We start from the raw sequence: 19,818 nt of genomic DNA, 5'->3' as shown, positions 1-19,818 counted from the left end.
TGTATTCAAAACTTCTGTGGATTTGCAAACTCGTTTGAACATTTTTAAATATGTCTTAGCCTCTTCAAAGATGCATCAGTTTTAAACAAATGCGGCTGCGCCCGACTTCAAATGTGCCCATCTTGAGTTACTTTGTCGCCGTCGTGTGGCTAAAGGATGAACTGCATGCCTTAAACTCATCCCGGATAGTTTCACGGAGGGAAAAGGTCATGTTTGAGGTCTTTGCAACATGGACACAAAACTCGAATGCGTGTCTACGTGCGTGCGCGTGCTTTTGGGGATGAACACCACTTCCTGTCCTAGGGCAATTGGTCATTCAAGCTTTAACTTTCTCACACTACTGTGTTGAAACAAGTACACGCACGTGGAAATTTTACACACACGCATGCACGCACATTGCTGTGACAGTCTTGTTAAAGAGAAAATGTATAAAAAGTAAGTCATTCTTTTATTTGCAACTAATTCAAGTATGTGAATTACGGATGTATGCACTGTTTGTATGTGTGCATGTTTATGTGTGGAAACAAGAAGGGTAGTGGGTGAGGGTGAGTGGGAGTATTTGTGACACCCAAGGGAGATGATTAAATTGTGTGTGTCATGTAAATCCCCTTAAACACACACACACACTGGACAGGATTCTTAATCGCGGCTTGATGTTTTCCAGTAGTCTTTATTCCCCTGGAAATGATGTTTCCATGGCAACAACATGAACGTGGCAATCGGCTTATGATGCTCACATTTTACAAGTCAGTACTGTAAAATATTAGAGCACTGCACATACTTTAACAGTATTTAACATAACCATAAGTAATAGCGTTGTCATGTTCTGTTGGGGTTTTTTTGTTGTGGGTTTATTTTTAGAGTTCTGCGAGTTCCTATTTTTGTGCTTTCTGTTTCTGTTCATCCGCGTCAGCCCTGTTAGTGTGATTTGTCTCTCCTGTCATCCGTGTTCCAGCCCCTGTGTCTCAGGCAATCCGTTTCCCTCCGCCTCTCGTTTCCTTCCAGGTGTTGCTCATTTGTTTTGCTTGTATTGAAGTTCCAGTGTTTGTCTAGTCATTTGTCAGGTGATTGTCTTTCCCTCGCTGCCAGTCCGTCCGAATATGCCATCTCTCTCCCTGTGTTGCGTCAACCTTCCTGCCTCCGTTCCCTGTAGCCTCCCGTGAGTTGTTCTTGTTGCCAGTTTTTTGTTGGTTTTTTGTATTCTTTTTGCTCCCATTGATCCTGCTTCAGTTTTCATGAAACATTCTTTGCTTGAGCCATATTCCTCTCAGCTTCCTGCACTTTTGGTTCTCCATCCTTCCACAGCTCCTCACACCATGCCCAGACGTAACAAGCGTACAGTGCTTTACGTCGGATTGAATTCACATTTTGCAGATTTTTACTTCGAGCGCCCCCATCCTGCAGTGGCCTGTGTAACACGTTTTTCCTTTTTTTTCAATATTTTAAAATTCATACTGTAAAGATAAGCAGTAAAAATCCCAGAATCAAGAATCTATTACCATCTTTATTTACTGAAATACCAGGACGTAGGCGTTGGTCCTGCCGTTTTGACCCGAAATTGGGATTACTGTCGATTCTGATGACCCTGAACGCAATTTATAGCTATTTCCGGTGCAACACATTCGCCCCCTTTGACAGAACTGCAATCAAGTTTGAGCCCCCCTAAATCTACGTCAGACGCAGGGTAAGTGTCCCGCGTGCGCTTTTCATGACGATAGTCCGAAAACTCACCTTGTGAAATGCATTGTCCAAAAAAAAAAAGCGGCAGGTGAGCGGAAATTGCTCACGACCAAACGGTCAATATAACATTGTGTCCTCTCTACGCGATAATGCATTTTTTTAACAGACACCACAACATAACATATCTGTCATTAGAAGAAATCGGCATTAAAAGCATACCTGTCAAATTTTGTTTACGTCCAGAATTTGATGGAATATGGGACGCTCTCTCTTGTGTAAAACGGACTCAAGTAGGGAGGTCAACAAGCGGGACAATTTAAAATGTGTACACTTTACCGTTTTCCTCCTTATTTAACGTACTGTTTGCGCATGCCTAATGCAACCTTTTATCCTGATAGTGAACCATTGTTGTCCCTTTTTGTGCAATGGCCGTGCAATTATTTACAAACGTGGGCTTCTTAAATCGATATATTTCGGAACGATCAATCCAAAAGAAATCAATGTATGATGTTGAGTTGCATTGGAAAGCCAACACAAACCCCGTCCCCGTCTTTACGGCGCTGCAGTTTTGGAAATTTGATCGGCGACGATGCGTCAAACTAGCGGGAGTTAACCCCATACCGATCGGAAGCTGCAAAATTGCTGCCTTCAAATTACAGTTGCCGTTCCAACGTGAGCTCTGCGACGTCATGTATTTATGAGGGACATAATTCAGTGTTACTGCTCACATGTACTACTGAAATCATCTTTTGCACTACTGAAGTGTATTGTAGAATATGAGAGTTTATGTTAGTGTTTTTAGTAGCGTGTGAGTGTTTAAAATTAGGTGTAAAAAAAAAAACTCTGGTTGTATTTGCGAACACAAACATATCAGTGTGTGAGTGTTTCTTTTGGGTGGGCAAAAATAAAACTCAGGAGAATGTTTTGGGTGAATTTCTAGTAGTACAGATGCGAAAAGTATTTCCGAATGCTGTCCGTAGAAGCTTGTCATAGATATTTATGGAGTAGCTCTATGTCAATACAGTATTTTAATTCCGTGCCGTTTGTCTGTTTTGTGCGTTTAAAATGAAGTTAACCATTACTTTGAAAGACACCAGAAGTGGTGTGCGCGCATTCCATTTAATAACGCGTGTCAGAGTACCGAACAGCTGATCCAGACGCGCGTCTAAAAATAATCAACTTTTTTCTCCCGGGTCAGTTCGCAACGCAACATCTTTTTCTCCTTTTTTTCTCCTCTCAATTATATCCTTTATTTTTCCTCCAAAAGGAATGAGAATTTGTTCGTGAGGATTACGACATTGCACTTATCTTGTTGAGGTAAACGCTGTTTTTTTTTCATGTCCACTTTACTCGCAGGGAGGAAAAGCAAAAATTCCTCATGAGTTGCGTGTGTGTGTTAAAGTGACTTTTATACACGACCGCTAAGCCATTGTTAACATGACTTAATTAGTGGCTAATTAAGATGAGTGTGCTGTATGTACTATGTTTGTCCCATTTCAAGTGCGCGAAGGCATTTGAGTCACGTATGGCGAGGGCGTCAACTCAAGTATCTCTCACGCTTACTAAACAAAGTTTATTTTTAATTCTATTTTATTAGGGCAGTTTATGTAGTGGCCAGTTCAATGATAAAATCGCATGATAAACGAGTACACCGACAAAGTCAAGTATTGACACCGACAAGTCACAAGTATTGGTGTATGGCATTCATATTTGTTGTCAGACATTTTTAAGATGCTACTTTTGGTCTAGTACACAGGTGTCCATCTCCAGGCCCGGGGGGGCCGGTATCCTGCACGTTATCGAACTTTTTCTCTCAAACGCACCTGATTCAAATGATTAAGATCATTTTCAAGCTCCTGAAATAAGCTAATCATTTGAATCAGGTATGTTGGGCGAGAAAACCAGAAAACATGCGGGATATATCGGATATGGAGGACTAGAGTTTGACACCTATGGTCTAGTGCGTGTCCAAGGGTCTCCTGGGTTCCCAATGAGCAGGGCTCGCCGCCTGGGCCAGCGTGGCATCGCACTTTGCTGGATTATGGCAAAACAGCTATGAAATGGCCTCTTGCATGTTAAAGGGTGCGTTTGCGGGATGGAGGCGACGCAGCGCGACGCGGCCTTGGCCTTTTCGTTTTGCGGCAACGACGACAACGTGAGCGGCTACAGCGTGGACGACGGCGTGCTGAACAACGGCTGCTTCGTGGACGCCCTCAACCTGGTGCCTCATGTCTTCCTGCTCTTCATCACCTTCCCCATCCTCTTCATCGGTGAGATCATGCTGCAGCACTGGCTTTTTGAGGGGTATTCATCTTTTGACAGCTTTTATCCGGTCGCGGAGAACCGCGATCCGCCCTGTTTTCGATGTTTCCCTTCAAGCGACAATTCGCTCGTCAAGCATTCTCAGCCGAATCTTAATAAGGACCCCGATCGTTTGAATCAGGTGTGTTGGTTGGGATACAGGCTGGATCGTGGTTCCCCAGGACCGGACCTGGCCGCCTCCGACGTAGACCGATGGGCACGGTGACGGTTTCACCAATAAGCGATGCGATGCATGTGTGGGATGCAGGTTGGGGCAGTCAGAGCTCCAAGGTGCAAATCCATCACAACACCTGGTTGCACTTCCCGGGACACAACCTGAGGTGGATCCTCACCTTCTCGCTGCTCTTCGTTCACGTCTGCGAGTTTGCAGAGGGCGTGGTGTCCAGCAAGTAGGCCCCTCGCCCCCGGGCCAGTTTTGATGGGGGCAGCCCCAAATGATACGGTGTTGTGTTTGTAGGATGATGGACAGCAACCACCTTCATCACATCAGCCACCTGCACCTCTTCGTGCCCGCCTTCATGGGCTTCGTGGCCGCCACCACGTCAGTGGTTTACTACCACAACATCGAGACCTCCAACTTCCCTAAGCTTCTCCTCGGTGAGCTCCGCGAGACGTTGGGATAAACGATGAAGGAAAATATTCAAATAAAACTGCACTTTCATAATGATTCCATAAAAAGTTCTGGGTCCAAAACCAATTGTGACTACTGTCTAATATTTGTTGCTGCCACCCGGTGGCGGAGGTCCAAAGCGTGCTCCCATTTTTGTGGCTTTGTCCGCAGTGCTGTTCATCTACTGGGTGTTAGCCTTCATCACCAAGTCCATTAAGCTGTGGAAGTTCACAGAGTTCAAGGTGGGCCCGCTGCAGCTGAGGTTCTGCATCACGGCGCTGCTCGTGCTGCTCTACAGCCTGCTCATGGCCGTGGAGATCAACGTGATCAGGATCAGGGTACGTGAGCTTCGCTGCCGAAAAATCAGCATTGTTGATTGTTCGCCTTATCTCAATGCGTTCGCGTCAAATTTTCCTCCGTCAAAATCTCGCTTGTGCTCATAACGTGAAGACAAGGAAGGTTTCTGTCTCAGGCCTTTGGTGCACCTCAGAGATGGCTGTCAACAAGCAGCTCGTCATCCGCTGTGGCATTTTTTCTTTCCACGGGCCTTTTACATTTACGAACGGGGTTTGGTTTGTTGACAGCCCGCGGGTCTCGCTGTAGTCCAAAGCGCAAGAGCCCCAACGTGACTTTTTGTTGTGTCGTCCCGGCAGAAGTACGTCTTCTTCACCAACCCTCAGAAGGTGAAACCCCCTGAAGACTTGCAGGATTTGGGGGTACGCTTCCTGCAGCCCTTTGTCAACCTTCTCTCAAAGGTGAGCAAGTACTGTACCTTGGTTGGGGTCCGAGCTCGAGCGCGGCCCCGTTCCTCTTTTGCCAGGCCACGTATTGGTGGATGAACCCGCTGATTATTGGGGCCCACAAGAGACCCATTGAGTTGAAGAAAATCGGGAAGCTGCCCATCGCCATGCGAGCGCTGACCAACTACTTGCGTCTCAAAGACGCGTACGAGGACCAGAGGGTGAGTCCCGCTAATAAGTCATTCAAATCGAAAGACAACTTTTTACCGAGTCCACATCTTCAATCCCGGGCATTTCCAGACGTTTTTTTTTTGTCTTCAAAAAAATGCAAATGTTTGGCTAAAGGAGGGTCTAGTTCTAAAAGTACCCAAAGTATGAAAGTCACCAATTATTTTAGGTACCAAGAGACTAAAATAATAATTACAAAGTAAATAGATATTGATTACTTTAGTAATTAGTGTCAGGTTCAGGTCACCTAGAACGTTTAAAAAAAAAACAACCAGAAGGAAGACAAGTAGCTTTTTTATTTGCAAGGAGGCCTTACAGGCACCTGCACCTTCTCAGCTCTCCTTTCTCAAATACACACACACACACACCTATGATTGAATGTCTGTACTGATTAAAAAAATATGAGTTATGGGGCAGTGAGCAAAAACAAGACAAAAAAGTTCAATCTATGTTAATATCGATCAGCCGGTCTGTAGCATGAAGCTCGCCGAGCTTTTCCGCCACAGACGGCCGAGAACCCGGAGCGGGCGCCGTCCATCTGGCGCTCCATGTACCGGGCGTTCGGGCGCCCCATCTTGCTCAGCAGCACCTTCCGCTACCTGGCCGACCTGCTGGGCTTCGCCGGGCCGCTCTGCATCTCGGGCATTGTCAAGAACCTGACGCTGGAGGAAGGTGGAGGCGCCGCTTCCGACCAGATCAGGGTGAGTCCGCCCCGGTCCCGCCGGCTAGGCCTTTTCAGCAACTTGAAACGGTGCAAAGTGTGCGCCGGTCCGTTCCTGAAGACAGATTGGTTAAAGGTGGAAAAATGCGATCGTGGTCTGCCAGCCGTTTTTGGGAAGGCGACAATGTTTTCATGCTCCTTCTCACGCTTGGATAATTCCGGAATTCCAAGCCAAGACAAATCACTTAGCGTGTTGACGCAAGTTGATTTTATTGGGTCGCTGGGTGGTCCCGCCAACCAATCAATGACTCACCGGGTGTGCTCCCAAGACGCCGGGAACATATTTTAGCCTTGCTTGCGTTGGGAGCGGCGGACTAGTAGTTAGCGCGTCGGCCTCGCGGTTCCGAGGCCGGAGATCACGTGTGAGTTTTGTCCGCATTTGTCCCACCTTTGCCTGGCGACCGCTCGGAGCAAACGTCAGTGTCCGGGGGGGTCTATCTTGCTTAAGGTCACCACGTGGACAGCGAGCGGTCGCTTGTTGTCACAGCTGACCGGCAGATGTCCAAGAGCGGCGTTATGGAGCGGCGGCGATAGCGTGAAGCGATCGGGAATGACGCGGCAAATTCCTCCCGCTCGTCATAGCTTCCGTTGAGAGAAGGAGACGCGACTTTAGGTAGAGCCGCAGGAGAGTTGGCTTGCTCGTAGCGGCTTGGGACGGATGATTTCAGTCTTTTGAGGCTATATTGACTTCCAAGCACGGTGCGGTTGCAGGAGAGGTACTTCGGTGTCCACTTCATGCTGTCAACCGAGCTGCTCCAGAACACGTCGGTTTTGGCCGTGCTGCTCTTCCTGGCGCTGGTGCTGCAGAGGACCTTCCTGCAGGCGTCCTACTATGTCACCATAGAAACCGGCATCAACTTACGGGGAGCCCTGTTGGTGAGGCGCGCGGACCACGCCGGGATGCGGCCGCGTGCGTGGTGGCGCCTGTGTTTGTGGGATGCCGCACGGCTCATTACTCTTCCCCGGTTTTTTTTTTTTGCTCCGCCCAGGCCATGATTTACAACAAAATCCTACGTCTGTCCACGTCCAACATGTCCATGGGCGAAATGACTCTAGGGCAGATCAACAATCTGGTTGCCATAGAGACCAATCAGCTCATGTGGTTCCTCTTCCTCTGTCCCAACCTGTGGGCCATGCCAGTTCAGGTATCAGTGCCACTCTTTAAAGAAGAATAAAAAAAGACATTTATCAACTCGATCCACTTGTCTGGAGCAACATGGTAGATGTTTCACTCAACAAAATAAAATTTGAAGCTCGTATTTTTTTTTTCCAACAGATTGTGATGGGAGTCATTCTCCTCTACCACCTGCTAGGCTGGAGTGCCTTAGTGGGCGCATCCGTCATTGTCCTTCTCGCTCCGGTCCAGTACCTGATTGCCACCAAGCTGGCCAACATGCAGAAGAGCACCCTGGTGAGCGTCACGGGGTTCCGCCCAGGTGGGCCCGGCAGACCGTGAATCCCTAAGCGTCGTCTTGCAGGAGCACTCCACCGATCGGCTGAAGAAGACCTCGGAGATCTTGAAGGGCATCAAGTTGCTGAAGCTGTACGCGTGGGAGAACATCTTCTGCGACAGCGTGGAGGAGACGCGAGGCAAAGAGCTGAACAGCCTCAAGACCTTCGCTTTCTATACCTCCATGTCCAGTGAGAAGACACAAAAAAGGCTGACGTCGCCTTTGCAATCGCTCCGACTGATCATCTTCTTATCCTTGTGTAGTTTTCATGAATGCTGCCATTCCCATCGCTGCTGTCCTGGCGGTAAGATGGTCCAAATCAATCGCAATCAATTACTTTGTGGTATCGTAACCATTGTGTCGTTGAAGAATATGGAAAAAAAATAACAAAAGATTAGTAGACCGTCATTTGGTGGCGGTGTGATGATGACACCGCACTGCAGGAACCCGAAAACCCGAAACGTTGGCCAACGTGCGTGCTAAAGACCTAGTCCATCTTCTTGCAGACCTTCGTCATGCATTACTTCATCACCGAGACCGGTCCAAGTCCCGCGGAGGCCTTTGCCACCCTGGCGCTCTTCAACATCCTGGTCACGCCGCTCTTCCTGCTCTCCACTGTTGTCAGGTTCGCCGTCAAGGCGCTCGTCAGGTGATGCCTTCACTTGTCCTTGCAACCCGATGCTATACACTAGTCATGTCTTTTTTTTTTTTAATTCAACATTCAAGAGTGAGTTATCTTGCGGAAAATATAACAACCTTTGATAAAATCATACTATCGGTCAACTGTGATGCTCTGGAGCTGCCATGCTTCTTCAGGGCCCGGAGATCTTGGGGATCCCTTTTTTCTACCGCGTTGCAATTTCCAATATTTCCTTCAGTGTCCAGAAATTGGGCGAGTTCCTCCAGAGTGACGAGATCGGAGATGACAGCTGGAGGAACGGAGACGTGTCCGTTCCCTGTGAGGCTGCCAAGAAGCACCCCGGCGCCGTGAGTCCTAGCGATCGCCGTCGGCGACGTCTTCGTCCACATGAAAATGAGCCTCTTTTAGCTAACTTGCGGTTTGGCTTTGAAGACCAAAGCCATCAACCGAAAGCAGCCGCGCCGCTACCAAATGGACAACTACGAGCAGCCGTCCAGGCGGCAGATGAGACCCAGTGAAACTGAGGACGTGGCCGTCAAGGTCAGTCGCTGAAAACCTTTCGACATCTTTTCAAACTGGAGACATACAAAATCGAGGACGAATCTTGGGTGAGCTATCGAGTAACGTGATTCAATTTAATGCCAGGTCCTACCGCCCTTGCTTGAAGTCGTTTTATCGAGCCAAAACGAATCGGTTTCCCCGGCGTACGACGTCGAAACACGGCTCCATCATACGTCTCCGTGAAAAAGCCGGTAATCGTGCAGCCAATGAGCTCGTGCGACGTTGACGTCGTGACGACGTCAAGCCGGGCAGCTGTTTGTTATACTGGCGAGCGCGCGCGTGACTTGTCGGGAAACGGAGGATTCACACGAGAACGTCTTGCCCCGAGAGCGGCCTCGCTTAAGGCGACTCTTCCTGTTGCCTCCCCGCGGGGCGATGGCCCGCTCATTAGGCCGACGAGGAGGGGGATGTGGGTCGGGGGGCGGGGTGGGGGGGTTCTCGGCTGACTTGGAACTCGACGGACGTGACGGAGTCCGCCTCCCGCTTTGGCCCGGGGCCCCGTCCCAAAGGTATCAACCCGGGTCCAGGTCCGCTACACTGGGAAAAGCCCGCTTGTTCGGCATGTCTTTGCGGCGCCGCTGACACTTCCTCTTCTGCCGTTTGACATTTGATGGGCCAGAGTTTGGCCTCGTTAAATTGATGCGCCGCTTCCGTTGTTGCTTATCTGTTGTGCTGTTCCTCCCATTCCCGTCCCCGACTTCTCTCTTGGACCCGGAGGTGGGAGGAAGTCACATATACTACGTGCAAGTTAGGATGAAGTCTCGAGTCTTGCCCTCCATGGCTCTTTCCGCTTTTTTCCTTACAAAATGCCCCATTTAGCTTTGCTAGCGTAACACGTACTGGAAATGCCCAAAATTAGCATCGAGAGTCCCATTGTTTTAGACCAGCGGTTCTCAACCGGGGGTGCTTGAAAGAACTCCAGGGGGTACTCGAGATTTTAAATAAACAAACAAAAAATAATCATTAAACTAATTAATTGTTTCAGGAAAATTCAAGTTCATAAAACAAATGTTATGTTCTGTAGTTTATGTCATTTTTGTACAATTTCATTATTGCAAAAACTAAAAGCTAAAACTTGATCTTAATTTTGTTGTTTGGCAAGATATTTATGAAGAGCCGTATAGTGATAGAGGGATTTTTCCGTATTAAAAACTAGCTCCGTCCAAGCTGAAGCGTAAACGGTGGATGTTAAATGACCTCCAAAAAATGCACAAAAAAGTCCTGAAATTGACCATCCAAGTCACATGATTGCACTCCCGCACCTTTGCCAGAAAGCTGTCACTCGGGCTCAAAACGCCCGTTCGGAAGTACGCAAACATTCATCAATGAATTCCGCCCTCGATTGCGATCCGCAGCGTGGCACTTTAGTTTCGGAAGGATCTCACGACCCGAGATGTTCCAGCGGAGATGCGCTGGCGGGTCGGCGGCGTGCTGGGAAGGACGCTGGGGGAAAGCCAGCGGGGGGGTCGCTCAGATAAAATAAACTTAACGGGAACAAATAAAGCAAACAGAAGAGTGGAATGCGACCGCCGGGAGGCGACGTGCCGGATCATCAGACGGGCCAGAATTCGGCGGTTTGGCCGCGGTGCATTGAAGGCCAGGTGGGATCGGGCGTCAGGAAACTCCGATATTCAGTTCTTACGTGCAGCCAAAGAAATAACGGCCAAAAAGATGATAACAAACTGTGTTTTTCGGGGCTATGTTCAGGTGAGCAACGGATGCTTCACTTGGGGAAGCAACCTGTCCACGCTGACTGATATCAACATCCGCGTCCCGACGGGTGAGGACCATCCAACCGAGGAGCCATCCTTTTTCCTTACATGGACAAAAAAAAAATCCAAAGGACGGCCACGAGCAAGAAAAATGAACTCCGTGACAGGACCGGGACAGATTTCTTTTCAATGAATAGGAACTTGGAGCAATTTCTTTGCTACATTGTGTTCTGGTGCGCTCTCAGGCCAGCTGACCATGATCGTGGGCCAGGTGGGCTGCGGGAAGTCGTCGCTTCTGCTGGCCATGCTGGGCGAGATGCAGTGCATCAGCGGCCGCGTCCACTGGAGCAAGTAAGTGGGCCGCTGAAGCGCGCGCTGCTGAAGATGGAGCGTCTCGCGCGCGCATTAACACCCGCTTCTGACTTCCTCGCCTCGTCGCCGCGTCAGGCCTTCTGACGAGACGTTCTACCGGGGGACGTTCAGGTACTTCCCCGCATTGCCATGTCTCTTCATCCATGCGGTTCTTATTGTCATCGCCGTCTCCAAACTGAACGCGTTGTTTTCGCGCAACCACCATCGTTTTCGGTTCCTCCCGTACGAGGATCGTGGAATCTCTACTGCGATGGGCAAGCGAGCCGTCCGGGGCTTCTCTTCCCGTAGCGTGTTAGCATATGTTGCTAGCCACCGGGAAGCTGAAGCGGACCGGGCTGGCCACCTTGCCGCAAGTTGGCACAGACTTGCCGTGACCTCATCAGCGCCGACCCCCACCCCCACTCACCTTTTCGCCAATGTTGCCCCCATCTGTAAAATGTCAGACTTCTTTCATCTCCACTTCATGTTTTCTTCACGATAGTATCTTAACGTCAATGAACTCGTTCTGGAGAACTCTTGAGCGGTGAAAAATCTGACAATCTGGTTTCCTTTGTTCCTCGAGCAAATAAAGCACGGATATTTGCAAATGATAGGCTCCGCCCCAAAGTACTTCTGGCTTTCAGAAAATGACCGATTGTCTCTGACTTGCGCTGAAAACAAAGGCGAAAGCCGAGGTTTTTGCCAAACGGAAGTACGTGTGACGTCCTCCCGCGTGTCGCTTCAGCGTCACGCCATCGGCGTGCTGTCTAGCGTGTCTTTGTTTGGACGCCCCAAAGAAAAAAAAAGATCCTCTCTTCCTCTGACCTCTTTCTCATCTTGCACCCGCAGCAAGAACAGGTACTCGGTGGCCTACGCGACCCAAAAATCCTGGCTTCTCAACGCCACCGTGGAGGACAACATCACCTTCGGGAGCCCCTTCAATAAGCAGAGGTGCAGTCAACTTGAGGTCCTCACTCCCAAAATGGGTGGATGGAGATCGACTCGAGTCAGGGGTTGCTCCGCACCGTATCCTTTTCAACAACCGGCAAAGTGCTAATGCTCATAGAATCTTCTTCGAGTCCCGAATGGTAGAAGGGAAGACATTTTTCACATAGCCCAGGTTTAAGCTAGTTGTTTACTACATACGCTTCAGTCGTGCGAGCTCTCCAGCTAGATGCTAACACTTGCTGTACTCTTGGTATTTGAGTGTGTGGCCATATCTGCATGCACGCGTTTAAGAGGAGTTTATGTGCGATGCCAAATTTGACCAAAATACACTGGGTAGGTAAAAATTTGAGCGGCCCGGACTGGAGGTGCGTCAAAACACACTTCAGAAACAAGTTTTCACTTCATCCGATGACGTGTTTGTTTCAGGTACAAAGCGGTGATCGACGCCTGCTCCCTCCAACTGGACATCGACCTGCTACCCTTCGGAGACCAGACCGAGATCGGAGAGAGGGTAAGATTCCGGGGCGCCCCGGCCCCGCTTTGCCAAAGTCTGCCACGTCGGCGAGCTCTTCTTGACTTTTGCGGCCAGGGCATCAATCTGAGTGGCGGGCAGCGTCAGAGAATCTGCGTGGCCCGAGCGCTTTACCAGAACACCAACATCGTCTTCCTGGTCAGCACAGTCCTTTGTGTTTTTCATCAAGCCAAAATGCATACTGTGTTTTTGCTTTTTATGCGACTTGCAAAAGACCCGATAGCTGGAGCCCTACAGGAAAAGCGTCAAGTGCTGCTAAGTAACTCAATCAATGAAGCTAATCACATTAGATGTGTCAAAAGGAAGCGACGCCCTTTTGCGCGGATTCCGATCCGCTTAAGGAAACGTTGTTTGTCGCGTGGGAAAAGGCCGGCGAGGTTCAGCGGTGACGCCGACCGTCTGACTAGGGAGGCAAATAAAACTGACGGCTCTGATGGCGCGAAGCACATAAGCGTGCTTGTGGGTGTTTCCCTAGGACGACCCTTTCTCCGCCCTGGACATCCACTTGAGCGACCACCTGATGCAGGACGGCATCCTCAAGTTCCTGCAGGATGACAAGAGGACCGTGGTCCTGGTCACGCACAAACTGCAGTACCTCATCCATGCTGACTGGGTTAGTGACAAGTCCGACTCCAGCCGGGCTGGTCCTTGGCTCCGTTATCCTCCTCCTTTTTTGGTTAATTCGGCCTGATCTGATTCACGCCTTTCTTAAGCCTCCTATATTATTTGTTGTAAGAGTGGCCCAGAGCAGTTGAAAAATCAAACCGTTCCCGCCTCAGATCATCGCAATGAAGGATGGCTCGGTGTTGAGGGAAGGAACCCTCAAGGACATCCAGACGCACGACGTGGAGCTCTACGACCACTGGAAGACGCTGATGAACCGGCAGGACCAGGAGCTGGAGAAGGTTGGCTCCGGGACCCCTTCCTTCCGTCCTTCCTCCTGTCTTTCCTCCGGCGGATCTCTTGACCGACCGTCTCCGCGCAGGACATCGAGCAGGACAGCCAAACCACGCTGGAAAGGAAGACCCTCCGACGAGCGTTCTACTCCCGGGAGGCCAAGAACCAAGTGGACGACGAGGACGAAGGTAGGCGGGATGCGCTCTTTGCCGTTATGGCTTTGGATCCTCGGGCAAAGTTGCAATCGTTTCAGAGGAGGAGGAGGAGGAGGAAGACGACGACAACTTGTCCACCGTCACAAACAGAAGATCCAAGGTCCCGTGGAAGGTGGGAGGATCGTAATCCTTACACATTTGCCCAGAACTTCAACTTCTTCTTCGTCTTCCCAGGTCTGCTGGTGCTACCTTTCCTCCGGTGGCTTCTTCATGGTCTTCCTCATGATGTCCTCCAAGCTCCTCAAGCACTCGGTCATTATCGCCATCGATTACTGGCTGGCCATTTGGACCTCCAAACACACCAACCGAACCATGGTGGCCGGACCCAACGGAACGTGCCAGGTCCACGCGGTCAGCGCGTTGTCCGGCACCGACAGCTCGGAGGTCCGATATCGCGCGCCGCTTTGTTTTCGCTAGCTCGGCCCATATGTCTGAAATCTTATGGTGCGCAGGACTATTTCTACCTGACGGTCTTCATTGTTCTTTGCGCGGCCGGGATCGCGCTGTGCCTCATCACCTCGCTCACCGTGGAGTTCTTGGGGCTCTCGGCGGCCACCAACCTTCACCACAACCTGCTCAACAAGATCATCCGCGCTCCTCTCAGGTAGTCACCAGTCTACTTTCTCCTTGACTGCTTCTTTATTTTCACTTTCTCGTTCTTTCCTCAGGTTCTTCGACATCACCCCCCTGGGGCAGATCCTCAACAGGTTCTCAGCCGATACCAACATCATCGATCAGGTATGACATCGTGGCGTTTGCGGCTTTGTGATCCATCCTGATGCGGGCGCTCCTTCTTCTCCAGCACATCCCTCCTACCCTGGAGTCTTTGACGCGATCCACCTTGCTTTGTCTGTCCGCGATCGGGGTCATTTCCTCCATCACGCCCTACTTCATCATCGCCCTGGTACCCCTGGCCGTGGCCTTCTACTTCATACAGAAATACTTCCGGGTGGCCTCCAAGTGAGCACGCGGCGCCTTCTTCATATGCATACAACTATCAAACCTTTGGTTGCAAGCGGCCCTTTGAATGTCACTGGAACGCTGCTCATGTGGACCGCTTGTTCAGTTCTACCACTCATCCCCCACCAGAGACCTTCAGGACCTGGATGACTCCACGCAACTCCCTCTGCTGTGTCACTTCTCGGAGACGGCTGAAGGCCTCACCACCATCAGAGCCTTTAGGTAGCGCTCCTCCATGCAATTTGCGGAGGCAAATGCAAACACGGAGGCCTTCTGGAGTTCTTTGCTTTCCCATCACAGTTATGGTCCAAGGTTCTGCAGCTCTCACGCTTTTCCTCTGCATGGTCCCCTCGAGGACTTCCTACCCCCACACACACACACACAAATGCATTCACACACAGGAAACTTCCAGCCATTGTGACCTGCTCCTTGCCATCCAGAAAAGTCCTCTTTGGAAAGCATGACCTCAATCCAAATGATGATGATGATTTTGGCTTTATTTTTGCTCAAGACACGAAGCTCGCTTCAAGCAGCGCATGCTGGAGCTGACCGACACCAACAACACGGCGTACCTCTTCCTCTCGGCCGCCAACCGTTGGCTGGAGGTCCGCACGGTGAGAGACCCGCCGCTTTATTAGGTACGCCTGAATGAACGTCCAAACAACATTTGCATCGGGCTCTTGAGGTGTATTTTATCCAGCGGCTCAAAAATGAAGTTTGATTTCTGGCTGGCGTCACAGATGACCACGCGCGTAAATAAAACACAACAGAGTCAAGGCATACAATGCTTTTGCTTCATGTTCAATTCATTTTCTCTACATCAAAAAGAAAAATGTTGTCTTAAAAAGCTCTCAATTGGATTTGCTGAGTCCGAGAGAAAGGGTATGGAAATGTCAGGCCCGCGCCACACACTGACCTGTAGGACCGGAGAAGGACATTCGCTTTGTTCCAGGACTACCTCGGCGCCGTCATTGTGCTGGCTGCGGCCGGCGCGTCCATTTGGGGTTTGCGTTGCGGTCAACCGTCCGGAGGTCTGGTGGGCCTGGCCCTCACGTACGCCCTGACGGTCAGTTCGCTCGGCTTCCCCGTCCCGCCTTTTGATGACAAAACCCAGAGCTGTTGGCTTGCGTTTCGCGCAGGTCACCAACTACTTGAACTGGGTGGTGAGGAACCTGGCCGACTTGGAGGTCCAGATGGCGGCGGTGAAAAAAGTCAACGGCTTCCTCGGCACCGAGTCGGAGAACTATGAGGGATCCATGGGTGACTTGGACGTACCGCAGCTTTGGAAGCTGTCGTCGTTGAATTTTCTGGGAAAAAGATCATCCGCGGACTGATGAAACTTCTCTCCTGCAGATTCTTCACAGGTGCCCGAGACGTGGCCTCAGGACGGCGAGATCAAGATCCAAGACCTGTGCGTGCGTTACGACCCCATGCTCAAGCCGGTGCTCAAGCACGTCAACGCTTACATTCGGCCGGGCCAGAAGGTGAGCGTCGCCCGAGTCCTCAAAATTCTCCGGCGCGCCTTGCCTCACCTCCTTGTCGTTTCCCCCGCCAGGTGGGAATCTGCGGCCGCACGGGGAGCGGCAAGTCTTCGCTGTCCTTGGCCTTCTTCAACATGGTGGACATTTTTGAAGGTGAGCGTGAGATCCGCTCTCTTTATTTTTTTTTTTTTCTCTCATTCTTTGCTTCGCTTGTTTACGTTGGCGTAAAACAAAACCTTCACAACTTTCCAAGCTTGCCTTTTTTGGTAAAAGTGGCGCGGAAGGCACGAAGGCTTTTGAGGGATGAGATGATTTTTGTTTCCGTGGAGACGTACGCAGCGAATCTCTTTGCATATGTAAACGGTTGGCCGTAAAGCGGTTGTTATTCGAGTACGCCTAACAAAGATAATCCTGTATGTGCTTTTTGTACACTTGGCAGGCGTAATACATTCTTCTTTTTGTTCACTTCAGCAAGTTAGGAACCCCACATAGAGAAGGGTCACCAATCAAACGAAAGACTGACTGGTCGCAAGCCAACATAGAGACCCTAAAAAACAACAACAAAAAAACACTCACTCACCACCTCAGGCGTCAAACCAAGGCTCTCCAAACTGCGCATCGGACTCGTTTGCCACTTTTACGTTGGAACGCGTGTGTTTATCGTAGCCTCGCACACACAAGTGATTGAGGATTTACGGCCAAGAGCGGTCTCCGCTGCTCAGCGGGGTGACGCGCAGGGCATCGGGGTCACTCGCGATTCCCATTTTTCTCCCTCCAGGAAAGATCGTCATAGACGGGATTGACATCTGCAAACTTCCCTTACAGACGCTTCGGTCTCGGTTGTCCATAATCCTGCAGGACCCCATCTTGTTTAGTGGCTCAATAAGGTACACACACACACACACACACACACGTAATTTCTGGCTGAAGAGAGAACTTCCTGTTTTTGTTCCAGCCTCGCTGTCTGGTTTAAGTTGTAGTCTTTTTTTGGGAGCAAACCTGGAAGCAGCTGCAGTGCTTCCGATTTTTTGGGCAAAAAAAAATCTTGGAAGGAGATTTTTGTTGTTTTTCTTACAGATTTTTTTCCCAAGTACTTTTATTTCTGTTGTCCATATGGGAGCTTGTAGACTCTCTGAATAACTGGACTTTAGAAGAGCACACCTTAAAAAAAGGGTTAGGGTTAGGGTTAGGGTTAGGCTCTGGGCTCTGGAATTGAGCCTTGCGGAACACTTCTCGGCTCCATCGTTGCTTTCCTGTCTATGTAACGCAGCAACAAGTCAGCCAGAGTCCTCATCTGACTCTGTGCCTGCGTGTCGCACATCCTTGTTATGTTTGTTTGGACTGTGTGTGCGGGGTGAACGGTCGAGTGTTTCCAACGGCTGCGCGAGTTGTGCGTGTCGCGCCTTCTGACGCACTCGTTGCGGCGCTCGTCCCGATGGTCGCCGAAATACATTCTTTGACGGACGGCGAACAGAGTGACCTCTCGCAGGTTCAATCTGGATCCGGAGCGGACATGCAATGACGAGCGCCTCTGGGAGGCGTTGGAGATAGCCCAGCTGAAGAACATGGTCAAGGCGCTACCGGGAGGACTCGGTATGTACGCGCGCGCGCGTTTGTTTGATTTTGGGGGTAAGACTTTGGACTAGATGCTCACAGTTTGCCACATAGTAGCTCGGGCGCTTTCTGATGGGCTGCCGTCCCGTAACGCAGACGCAGTGGTCACTGAGGGTGGCGAGAACTTCAGCGTGGGTCAGCGCCAGCTCTTCTGTTTGGCTCGGGCTTTCGTGAGGAAGAGCAGCATCCTCATCATGGACGAGGCCACCGCCTCCATCGACATGGCAACGGTGCGTTTGCGTGCGTGTACCGAAACGGGAAGTAAAGCGAGCAGAAGTTCCGGGAGAGCGGCAGACCCTAGCGCGACTTTCAGCTGATTGCTGAGCAGAACAAAATGAAAGCACGCTCAAGGAGCATGAACGTGAATAGTGTTTGTCATATGCGCTCAGGAGAACATCTTACAGAAGGTCGTGATGACTGCGTTTGCGGACCGGACGGTCGTCACCATCGCAGTGAGTCTTCGGAATATGGTTTCACCTCCTCTCTGGACGTGGACTTTGTCCTTTTTCAACTTCCTCTCATTTCCACTCGAGTATTTTAAACGCTAAAGTGCTTTTTTTTTTCCTGTGCTACCCTCTGCCATGTTGTCCTGTCCTCATTTTCCCTGTCCTATCGCATGCTGCTCCGTTCTGTTCTGTCCTTATCTGCCCCTTCCTGTCCGGACCCATCCTGTCTCGTTCCCCGTCCAACTTGGACACGTCTGTCCTCCCTTTTCCTGCGCTCAGCACCGCGTCTCTTCTATCCTGGACGCCGGGCAAGTGCTGGTCTTCTCGTCTGGTATTTTGGTGGAAAGTGACTCGGGTCCCAACCTGCTAGCACAGGAGGAGAGCCTCTTCAGCGTGCTCGTACGGACTCACAAGTAGAAGCGGACCGAACCGGCCCGGCCCTCTCGGACTCGAACCCCACCCCCTCTCCCTCTCTTTCCGTTTCTTCCTGACATGGCTCTTCTTCTTCCTCTCACCGCCACGGCCGCCCGGGTCAAGGATAGAGGTCCGGGGCTGGTTCCGGGTCTGCTGGAAACAGCCCGGTTGGTACCAAAGAGCGCAGACATCTCACAAGAAATAAAGGAATCCGATGCGGCTCTTTGAGCGCACGGCTTAGGATGACGGGTGGCGGCGTTTGCCGTCCCATAGTAAGCGCCTGCCCTGTCGCCCCTTTAGCACCGCGTGCACACCATCCTGACCGCCGACCTGGTCATCGTCATGAAGCGCGGGAACATCCTGGAGTACGACAAGCCCGAGACTCTTCTGGAGCAGGAGGACGGCATGTTCGCCTCCTTCGTCAAGGCCGACATGTAGACTCTCGCTCGCTCGCTCGCTCGCTCGCTCGCTAGCTCGCTCTGGGAATAATGCGCAGGACGGTGCGCGTCCGCCGCTCACACTTTTTCCACCATATCATGATTGTAAACAGAGCTTGTCGCATAGCCCTGATTTTTTTATTTTATCTTTTTTTTCTGTGTTGTGTTGGATAGCCCCATCGCATGTCAAAACTGAAGCTTGATACCGGCCAGTATCCATCTGAAAAACAAGGCTTTTTACTTCATTTCCAAAGGTCCAAAACTGAGTTAACCCACTTTAAGCGCTCAGTAGCATAATGTCTTCACTGCAGGGTCCACATCCAGCTTGAATTCCGGATTGAAATTGTTTTTTGATTTAAGATTGCGCTTGCATGAATGTCGTTCAGTGTTTGTTTTTAGCAGAACTCAAAAATCTGCAACTTGAACCAGAACATTTGACCCGCTGAAAAAGTCCGCCACAAGGCAGATATACGGGCGTGATACATTACAGTAGTGTCGGTGCCATAAATCTAAGCAATAGAGAGTTGTGAGTCAGCCACGTACGTTATTTGCTGACATGTCAAATTTCCACGTCTTCCTTGAAAACGATTTACCCTTTTTTTCGAGTTTATTTGTACAAGCGTTTGACTTTTGCCACCCGAAAGAAAGTACAGTACGTAAGACGTCACAAGATGACTCCAAATCAGATTTTATGCCGTCTGCGTCACTTGTTTACTAGTCAACATTTGCAAAAGGCAATAATGAAATGTACATTAAAATCCTTTAATAATCCTTGCTGGGTTTTTTTTTTCATGGTTTGATTTTGAGTTTGTTTTACTTGTGTGTATACATATTTTCTTTTTGTTCCGTACATTCGGG

General features: G+C 50.2%; 1 protein-coding gene across 3 annotated transcripts; it reads left to right on the top strand.

Moving 5' to 3' along the window:
* Window positions 1-2,879: 2,879 nt before the first annotated feature.
* abcc9 (ATP binding cassette subfamily C member 9) lies at window positions 2,880-19,731 on the top strand. 3 transcript variants are annotated; one of them, XR_015864123.1, is made up of 42 exons: window positions 2,880-2,997; window positions 3,762-3,950; window positions 4,250-4,391; window positions 4,460-4,599; window positions 4,784-4,950; window positions 5,266-5,367; window positions 5,433-5,573; window positions 6,087-6,281; window positions 7,013-7,177; window positions 7,291-7,446; window positions 7,578-7,712; window positions 7,780-7,942; window positions 8,016-8,056; window positions 8,259-8,401; window positions 8,631-8,739; window positions 8,825-8,932; window positions 10,661-10,733; window positions 10,911-11,016; window positions 11,113-11,148; window positions 11,866-11,967; window positions 12,391-12,475; window positions 12,554-12,634; window positions 12,972-13,109; window positions 13,276-13,401; window positions 13,482-13,581; window positions 13,647-13,720; window positions 13,783-13,992; window positions 14,061-14,212; window positions 14,277-14,346; window positions 14,411-14,568; window positions 14,698-14,790; window positions 15,080-15,182; window positions 15,521-15,634; window positions 15,708-15,828; window positions 15,922-16,052; window positions 16,124-16,202; window positions 16,828-16,936; window positions 17,539-17,642; window positions 17,760-17,893; window positions 18,053-18,115; window positions 18,389-18,690; window positions 18,824-18,971. XR_015864123.1 is itself a non-coding variant. In XM_088405985.1 (41 exons), exons 2-41 carry the CDS (start codon window positions 3,776-3,778, stop codon window positions 18,959-18,961), a joined length of 4,782 nt encoding a protein of 1,593 aa, XP_088262111.1. In that variant the 5' UTR covers window positions 2,880-2,997; window positions 3,762-3,775; the 3' UTR covers window positions 18,962-19,731. The 3 variants fall into 3 exon arrangements, 1 of the variants encoding a protein (XP_088262111.1); XR_015864124.1 differs by lacking the exon at window positions 11,113-11,148; XM_088405985.1 differs by lacking the exon at window positions 18,389-18,690 and having other exon boundaries at window positions 18,824-19,731.
* The last annotated feature ends 87 nt before the right edge of the window (window positions 19,732-19,818 follow it).

This window comes from Hippichthys cyanospilos, chromosome 22 (genome assembly GCF_059441005.1).
Source record: "Hippichthys cyanospilos isolate Australia breed blue-spotted pipefish chromosome 22, RoL_Hcya_1.0, whole genome shotgun sequence".
NCBI classification, from domain to species: Eukaryota; Metazoa; Chordata; class Actinopteri; order Syngnathiformes; family Syngnathidae; genus Hippichthys; species Hippichthys cyanospilos.
This window is presented reverse-complemented; position numbering and strand designations above follow the sequence as displayed.

What these genes read in the sequence shown, in the direction of transcription:
- abcc9 (XM_088405985.1), top strand. Translation starts at nt 3,776, where the DNA reads ATGGAGGCGACGCAGCGCGACGCGGCCTTGGCCTTTTCGTTTTGCGGC. An exon ending in TTGTCAACCTTCTCTCAAAG is followed by an intron (nt 5,368 to 5,432) that starts GTGAGCAAGTAC and finishes CTCTTTTGCCAG; the next exon opens with GCCACGTATTGGTGGATGAA. An exon ending in GCCGTCAAGGCGCTCGTCAG is followed by an intron (nt 8,402 to 8,630) that starts GTGATGCCTTCA and finishes TATTTCCTTCAG; the next exon opens with TGTCCAGAAATTGGGCGAGT.